The sequence below is a fragment of the Cydia fagiglandana genome, chromosome 1 (genome assembly GCF_963556715.1).
Source record: "Cydia fagiglandana chromosome 1, ilCydFagi1.1, whole genome shotgun sequence".
Lineage (NCBI taxonomy): Eukaryota > Metazoa > Arthropoda > Insecta > Lepidoptera > Tortricidae > Cydia > Cydia fagiglandana.
Window position 1 is genome coordinate 1,911,119 of NC_085932.1, and position 9,292 is coordinate 1,920,410.

General features: G+C 37.5%; 1 protein-coding gene across 1 annotated transcript; it reads right to left on the reverse strand.

The window, feature by feature from the left end:
* Positions 1-482: 482 nt before the first annotated feature.
* LOC134670650 (uncharacterized) lies at positions 483-1,124 on the reverse strand. The gene has a single exon (XM_063528466.1). The coding sequence runs from the start codon at positions 1,122-1,124 to the stop codon at positions 483-485; it is 642 nt and encodes a 213-aa protein (XP_063384536.1).
* Positions 1,125-9,292: the final 8,168 nt, after the last annotated feature.

Genomic DNA, 9,292 nt, shown 5'->3' on the forward strand with positions numbered 1-9,292 from the left:
CACCTCGGTCTCCCCTACTCGTGTATCACGAGTAACTAAATTAAACGTCCTCTGCCAAGTTACAACTTGCAGCATGCAGTCAAACTTGTCTGAAACTGGAAATCATATTGGCAACTACGAACTGCGCGAGAGTTAGCCCTGACAGTTTCATAGAAACAACATGCGAATCCCATAAGTTAGTATTAACAGGCTGTCAATATCAATACCTAAACTGCGCACACTGTGTATTTGTATCGGAGTAAATGAGATAGCACTGTCGCGGTTTCTGGGCCTGTGCAAGGGAATAGAGTTAGACCAAGAGATTTTTTTAAATAATTATTTATTTCAGAAATTAAATTTCCATAATATATTAGTAGCTTATTATTATTACTCTTAACCTATGTTAGTGACTACCTATGTTATGTACTTTATTTAGATTTAATAGACACGTAGGCTACTCCAGTACTCCCAGAAAGCGCCATCAATCCTGTCTGCTACAGTGGCTAGGAGACTGTTGGCGCTGCCGCGTACGCGCCGCACCAGCGACGCCACCCGCTTGCGCATGATGGCGTGGAAGCCGTCGGTGCGCTGCGCGCCTCCGCGAACATACCGCTAGCGCTGCAATAGCGCGGCAGCCCCAACAGCATCCTAAAAGCGTTATTATATTGGACGCGTAGGGCGCTGTAAGTTTTTTGAGTAAAGTTGATCCATAGGCTGCAGGTGTAAAATGACTGGCAGTACGCCTTAAAAAGGGTGATTTTAACGTTGCTAGTACACCTTGCGAACCTACGAATCAACATATTACTTCTTACTGCCAGCGCCCTACGCTCCCTTTCCACGTCTACGTCATCTTTTAGCGATGCGGTTACCCAGTGTCCCAAGTACTTAAATTCTCTTACTACTTTAAGAGGAGTGCCATTCAGTCTCACTGGAGGTAACATTTGGTCGTCTAATTGGACTGTTCTTCCCCTGAAAACCAGCAGCTCGCTTTTAGAGACATTGTACTTGAGACCCTGGGCCTCCGCATACCGCTCACAAACACCTACTAGTGTCCTAAGGGCGTCGATCGATGGGCTCAGCAACACCATGTCGTCCGCGTAACTGATGTTATTTACGAACGTTCCATTTATTGAACATCCGACCATAGTGTTGCTGAGCTCCTCGATCAGCCGATTGACATATAGGCTGAAGAGTCTGGGCGACGTAAGCCCCCCCTGCCTGACCCCGCACTCCAACCTATACTCATCGGATAGCGAGCCCGCCCACTTAACGACATTAGTTTGGTGGCCATACCAAAACCTGAACAGTTCCACCAATTCCCCGGGTAAAGACGTCTCCTCGTACAGTTTCTGCCAAAGTCTGTTATAGGACACCAGATCGAAGGCTTTTGAGAGATCAAGAAAACACGCAAAAACTGGTGTTTTCCTGTCTGAGTAATATCGGACAGTGTGCTTAAGACAAAGGACTGCCGTCTCGGTGGATAAGCCCGGCCGAAATCCAAATTGTGCGTCATGAAGCACCGTGTGCTTTTCCAACTGTTTGTCAAGCACACTGTCCAACACCTTTGCTACAATCGTAGCCAACGAAATGGGCCTATAATTTTTAATGTCCGAGGTGTCTCCTGTACGGTTTTTGATAATTGGTACTACCAACGCAACGGATTTATGCAACGGTTTTGATAGCTGACGCTATGCAAGTGTTATTTATACGTCATAAATTAAATAAAAAAAAATTGAAATATTTGTGTAATATTACTCGTTAGCGGTTCAAGTATAAATGAAAAAAAAAACATAGAGCCGTTTAATAGTGATTTAAAGACCAATCTTTGCAATTATTTTCTATCGAGCTGATTTCATTCAATCATTTGCGAGAGACTGCATTATATTACTGCAGGAAACATAAAAAGGTCAATTTGTCGAGCAATTTTACATTTGACGTTTCCTGCAGTAATGCCGCGCTGCAATACTGCAGCAAGTACAGCAGTAATGCTGGTGATGTCTCAATCCGAACGTCACAATAACAATCGCTTTTTATGAATTTCCTGTCTCAGAGGGCCGGCCTTGTGCAGGGCTATTAATATAAACGCAGAAAGTAGTTCAAAATGTGTTCCTCGAACATGAAACTGACATTTAAGAACAATTAATAAGTAGCTACTTAAACCCAGTATCCAACAATTAAACGAATAAATAAAACGATGACCTTGTTTATAGTAAAAACACTGCAAACTAAAAAAGGGGTTTTTCAATAGAAAAAGGAATGTTTTAAAGGATTGACAACGCGCATATTATTATGATACATTTGGAGTTGCTTCCATAGGCTAGGCTTTCCCATTCCCATGCCACCTTCAATGACTACCAACAAATCAGCATTACATCGTACGTTTTCATTATTAAAGATAAACTTTACGTACGGTACGTACGTACGGTACGTAATCATGCTAGTAGTGTGTTAGTAATATTGTCACTGGTCTTAAATAAGTATGACACACAAGTTGCATAAGATATTTTATTTCAGGCAACTTATGGCCCATCCCATAGACAAACTTTAAAACTAAAAACTAAACAAAATATAAAACATGTGATGGCAAATGTCAGCCATGAGACATTATGAACTAGTTCAAAACTTGCCTCCTAGTTTGTCACACACACATACCTACATTCATTATTAAACACGTCAACATAAAATCTATATAGTATAGGTACTTCTATGAGAAACGAGGCATATTAATACGCAAATTTGTTTAATTGAAATTTGTAAGTCAATAAGACAATTATAAATTATAAATTCCTCGTTTCAAATATGTAAATTACCCTGTCAGCTTGAAATCGTAAATAAATAATCGCTTGTTAAAACTCAATCAAGCAGAAAAGGACACCTATTTGGCGGTTAAAGGGTCGAATACTTATTCAAACATTGTCCATAACTAACCTTGTGATGTTTATTTTCATTCAAAGTCGATTGCCTGAGACTAATCCATATAAAATTAAATTGGTTTATTTTGTTTAAACGCGGGCCATTACTCGAAACTGGCGTAAATCTGAGCTGATAATCCTAACGCTTGAAGAATGTTTGCCGCAGCCAAACCATTGTACAGGGTGCTTCCTGTAATAGGAGCAATAAATTAAACTTAATATTATAAATTGAACAAATGTTGGTCAGTTTGAGGAGTACAGCCTACACTTTCATTTATTGCTCCTGTTACAGAAAACACATTGTATAAATAGTGGATTTGTAAGAGACACTTTATTAAATATACTAAAAACGGGTCACTCACATTTAAGTCGAAAAAACTCCGTACCGAGGAGTCAATGCAAGCTCCTGGTGACACTACTCGGTACGGAGTGAAACATGTCGACTGTTTTTCGACTTAAAACACGTGAGTGACCTGTTTTTAATATATTTAATATGACTGTGTCTCACGGAATTTTTGTTATTAAAAGAGACTTTTATTCCTTATAAGAAACTGCATGAGCAACTATTAGGACGAAAATGGATGGCCGCTGCTCCATACAAACGCAGTTCCCATTTTTGAAAGACACATGTTTCCATTTTAATCTGAGAAGCGATGGTCTATTTTAATCACATCATGATCTAAAGCAGCGGTCGGCAACCAGCGGCCCGCGGGCCGCATGCGACCCGCCAACCTCTCTCTTGCGGCCCGCGAGCCTCCCTGGCTATTTTGTATGTAGTAAGTACTAACGATCAACAATGTCTGCTAAAGTCACAAATATTACCAAAGTGCGGCCCGCGTCATCTTCGTTAACTACTATGTGACCCTTGGCTGCTAAAAGGTTGCCGACGGCTGATCTAAAGTGAAAAGATAGTAAAAAAATATTAACTCACTGGTTTAGTCTCTAAAAAAGTCTATTACGTATAGAATCATTTATTACTGACAACATTAGAATTAGGTACTTAATTATAATCCGCGTCGTATGCTTCGTCAGGCGGGTACAACCATAAATCAGCAACAGGCGTTGTCATTACACGCAACAGGCTTCGTCATTTTCCTTACATTGCTAATCATTTTAATACAAAGTAGTTATTATGGACCGCCCCCAATCGCACTCTACAATTTGATTTGAAAAGATACTGTATTTGTAAGAAAATTCAAAGTCAAAGTCATTCTTAAACTGGTCTACAACTCTACAGCGAATATTCGCTGACAATTATTTAAGAGCAAGCTCTCGGCCTTCTACAGTACCCTCAAGGTCACCCTTAAACCTTTGAGCAGAGCCCCACTAGGACACATTTTTACATACAAATCACCATTTCCCGCAATCTTTTGGTCGAATAACCGCAATTTCTAAGAAAACGTCTTCAATTTCGTTATAAACTTGGGGTGGAGTTAAAAATAAAGGTTTTCTATTGCTGAGCAAGATCAAGATTCGTTATGCAAATATTAGTTTTAGGTCTTTTTGCGGGTTGTCGAAAATTCTACGGTTTTATTGGAAGAAGAATACTTTATAGATGTCTTTTCGGGTGAATATTCGATTCAGCTAAAGGTTATATTAAATTTAAGTTGTAACGGAGTCGGACTTCGACTCTGCATGGTAAGTATATATATGCTAGGATAAAGTGTGGAATCTCATCATAAACTTCTATGAAAATATAACATTTGTAATGACACTTCACACTTCCGGTTACATATCAGAATACCGAAAACTGATTTACCTAATGTTGAATCACCTATGCTTGATTCACCTATTTTTAAATTACCTATCGATCATTTTACCTAAACATTGACTGACTTAAGTTTATAATACCTAAGCTCAAGTAACCTAATGGACGAAACACCTAATGCACGATATACCTAATGCACGTTTTACCTACTGCACGTTACACCTAAAGCTATTATACCTAATGCACGAATCACCTATAGCTGATATACCTAATGGACGATACACCTAAAGCTGATATACCTAATGAACGATGTACCTAAACTTGATTTACCTAATGGACCAATCACCTAAAACTGTTAAACCTATCGCACAAAATACCTAATATTGATATACTTCCTGAACGAATTACCTAATGTTGATATGCCTAATGCACGGAATACCTAAAGTCTATATACCTAGTACAAACTTTATATCATTTTGCCGAATGATCAAGTGGCAACTCCACCCAATAATTCGTATGAATTCCCAACCTTACAGTAGAAACTGTTTGTTTGGATAACAACTTAAAAATACACTTTTTGAAACGCTACTTTTTAGGTAGTAGAATGATTTTGTAAGTCTAATACAAAATTAGTTATCTTATCCTATCTTATCAAAAACTTAATTTTTGTAAGTGAACATCATGACGATGAAATAAAAGTCGGTTTTGGCACTGTTTGGTCGCAGTTAACCTAACACGCTCCGCCTCGCTTTGCTCGTCGGTGCACCTATCTCGACTCTGGCAAATGACTAGACCTTATATTATAATAAAAAATAGTAAGCCAATTGAATAATTTGGTTAAAAAAATTATACCAAATGTTGTATGTCCTAATAATATTCTACTAAACAATAATTAGGTATATTTTTGATTTTAGGTTCATATTTCGTTCATTAAGTGCATCGACTTCAGGTATTTCGTGCATTAGGTGTATCGAATTTAGGTATTTCGTTCATTAGGTATGTTAACTTTAGGTAATTCGATCATTAGGTATACCGACTTTAGGTAATTCGTGCAGTAGGTATGTTAACTTTAGGCAATTCGATCATTCGGTATACCGACTTTAGGTATTTCGTGCATTAGGTATATCAACATTAGGTGTTTCGTGTATTAGGTATATTAGCTTTAGGTATTTCGAGTATTAGGTGTTTCAACTTTAGGTAAATCGAGCATAGGTATTCTGAGCTTAGGTAAACCAATTGTAGGTAAAACGTGCAACAGGTAATTCGTTCATTAGGTGTTATGAGCTTAGGTTAATTGATCATTAGGTATTTAAAAAAATAGGTGAAACGAGCATAGGTGATTCAACATTAGGTAAATCGATTTTCGGTATTCTGATATGTAACCACACTTCCATATGTAAAAGTCTGTTCATAATTAGCTTAAGACGGATCTATCATTCTATAATACGTGATAATAAAATAGTTATTTACGATACAAGTGCGTAAAAGAGAAAATTCGAAACGAGTGGCGATAAATTAAAACACGACCGAAGGGAGTGTTTTAAATCGACACGAGTTGCGAATTATCTATTCGCACGTGTATCGTACAACGTTTTACAGTACATATGTCCCTTTAAACTTTTGACATCGCATGAAAAGTGCTATTTTACGCACTAGTGCGGAAAAATAGGACCATATGTACTGTAAAAGCCTTTTATTCAAGTCCAATTCGTTACATTACATTCAATTACATTACAACAAAATAAGTCAGCATTTATTTATACGTATTTATTTTAGGTATAATGTTATTTTGAAATACGTGATAATATTAGTATATTATGTAATAGGTAGGTATATATGTATTATATTAAACCACTAGTCCGTTGGTTTCACATTGCCATTTTAACACGGTTCTAAATATATTACACCAATCAAAAGCAATTTTGAATTTAAAATTGAATTCTTTGCCTACACTAATTGCGTTCCGAAATCCAATAAGTTCTTGGCAAAAAATCAATTTTTGGCACAAACTTTTATCGCTGACTGTACTTTTCTTTCCACAGGCAACTAATACTTATCAAAACAATCAGAAATTGGTGAGTGTGTCAAATTCTGCTTCCAAGATTTGACCCACACTACAGGGCAATAAAAACCCAATAAGTGCCACTTACACCATCCCGCCAACCCGGGGTTAAACGATTAAATCAATAACTCAGTCAACCCAGTGTCAAATTGTCAGTGTTGCCAACTTGGCATAAATGATGCCAGATCTGGCATATTTTCACTCGCTTTGGCACCAAAATTTTCCATTTAAAATCTGGCATATTTTTTAGCATAATTTAGTCTAAGCCAAGTTTGCACCAACTTGGCAGCAACAATATGCAGCATCGCCTTATGTGGTTCAAATTTTCATATGAATTTTTACTTTCGTGGACGGATGGACGTCGACGGACTATATAAAGTTGGTCAAGCAGATCTTGTCAGTAGAAAAAGATGGCAAATTTGAAAAATGTATGTGTTTTAAATGTCTAATTTCAAGTGAAATTTTAGCATTTTTTTAGCATATTTATAAAACTTTGGCATAATTTTGGCATAATCTAGACATTAGTCTAGCATTTTTTCAAAATTCGAGTTGGCAACACTGCAAATTGTACTAGTAACCATGGTAACTTCAGGTTTAACCAGTTAACCCCGGGGTAGTGGAATGGTGCAAGTGACCTTAAGCTGATAACGTTTAGCCAATTGGAAGTTCTAATTGGAACTAGGAACACATTAATATTCATGAAGGTATTTGGGTACAAAAACCGGTAAAATACCGTTACTGTGTTACCAAGCCGATTTGGGCACCGAATAAGCCACCGAATTAACTACCTACTACAATTAAGGTTTAACGACCCGTGCCACGTGAACGAATATACAAAAGAGCCTGTATTGTTTAATTTTGACAGTTAAGGCGCCGTGAGTTCAGGTCGCAGCTCGCTAAGCACAGAGCTACAGCCGAGCGAGCCCGGGATCGCGGATATCATTGTTATTTTTTGGTAATTTTTAACAAAAAATAAGTAATCTATGAGTTCGGCCAAAACTAAAATGGCGCGTTTTTAGAAACAAATTTTAGTAAAAGTTATTAAACACTTTATTGTACAAAAATAAACATAAAACATGCAAATACACACCCACATATATCATTTGTACAAAGGCATTTGTAAATTTTCATATTTTTACTTTTGTGCGTAGCTACCTGAAAATGTTCGTGATTTAATTCTATTGAGCGAAAGTCATGAAATCACTCAAGAATGATAATTCAATTTATTGTGATCTAAAAACGTACTACGATTTTTCAAAAGCTCTGATCTGAACTTACTGCGCCTTAAGGAATCCTAACAATATCAAAACTTTAACAAAAAGTAAATGCGAATGTTAAGACGTAGTTTCACGTAGGTACTTCATCTTAGTTTTCAGAACTGGATTTAAGTATTACGGAGTTCCGGCTAGCTACAAATTGCCTACGTGTGCGACTTGTCCGATACGAGGGGCCTATTCGACTTTGTGTTTCAACGAAAGATTACATTTAAAAGTACACGTTTTTGTATCAGCTGGGTTAGCCCATGATGTGCGCGACAGTATCTCGCGGCGAAATAGACTACCCTTCCCTCTTTAATTAACATAGAAAAAGACGGGGGGTCTATCTCGCCAATCATGTGCTTGGCCTAATACAGTCCCCTTAAGAGGCTCCCCCACGCCAATGACCTTCGATCTGAATCCCTTATATTTCTAATGTTTTTTGTAGCTATTCATATTAACAGCAACGGCTTTAAGCAATATAGTATCCCATATTTACTTTAAAGTTCATTGTCTTCGAGATATTTGGCATCAAAGTTGAACAATTTTAGGCTAAAAAACTGGTTTTCTGGCCATAACTTTTGTGTTAATTAGTTTAAAATTAAAACCTTGGACACGATTTTCGAGACTTCAAAGACGAACCTAAATATGTAGATTTCGTACATGTAAGATCCTTTACTGCAAACTAGATACGAAAAAAGTGTTTTTTTAGACAATGTTTAAAAAAATTCATAAAAAAATAAGTATTCATTTTTTTCAAAATCCGGTGGACAAAACCGGAGTTAAAAGATTGAAGAACCGATAACCGTTTGTTTTATAATTCTATCTGTAGTGCAAAAAAAGTAGATACGATTCAAAACTTGTCAAAAATCGATGAAAACCACGGGTAGCCCCTTAATCGTACGAGCGAGCGAAGCGAACTTCTTACATTCAACTTGGAACACACAGCTGACTGGGGGCAAGGCATTTCGATGTTTTTTTACTGAACTGTCATCTGTCAACTCCTTTGCAATGCAAGAAAGTATGCGTGGCAGTAGTGAAGGTAGGAACATATAGGTAGTGTAGGTGGACTGCTGTCTGGTCAATTGTTATGGGTACCTACGCGGGAAAGTGGGCGTTTTAGGATGTATATATAATATTAGCACTAAGCGTAAGACAGCCTTTATTGTGGTCCAAGTTCATGGCTATATGACGTCTATGTCACTAACATAGTCGAATACGAATCTAATAAGAGCCAGTTGACAGTAGCAAAACAAATGAAACTCTAGATGCCTTCGTGCCATTTCAACAGCTAATTCCATCAACCTCGTATCTCTAACTTAACTGTCACCGATTTGTAAACCTTACCTTAGACGTGGTAAGGTAGGTTTTACAA

What these genes read in the sequence shown, in the direction of transcription:
- LOC134670650 (XM_063528466.1), bottom strand. Translation starts at nt 1,124, where the DNA reads ATGGTCGGATGTTCAATAAATGGAACGTTCGTAAATAACATCAGTTAC.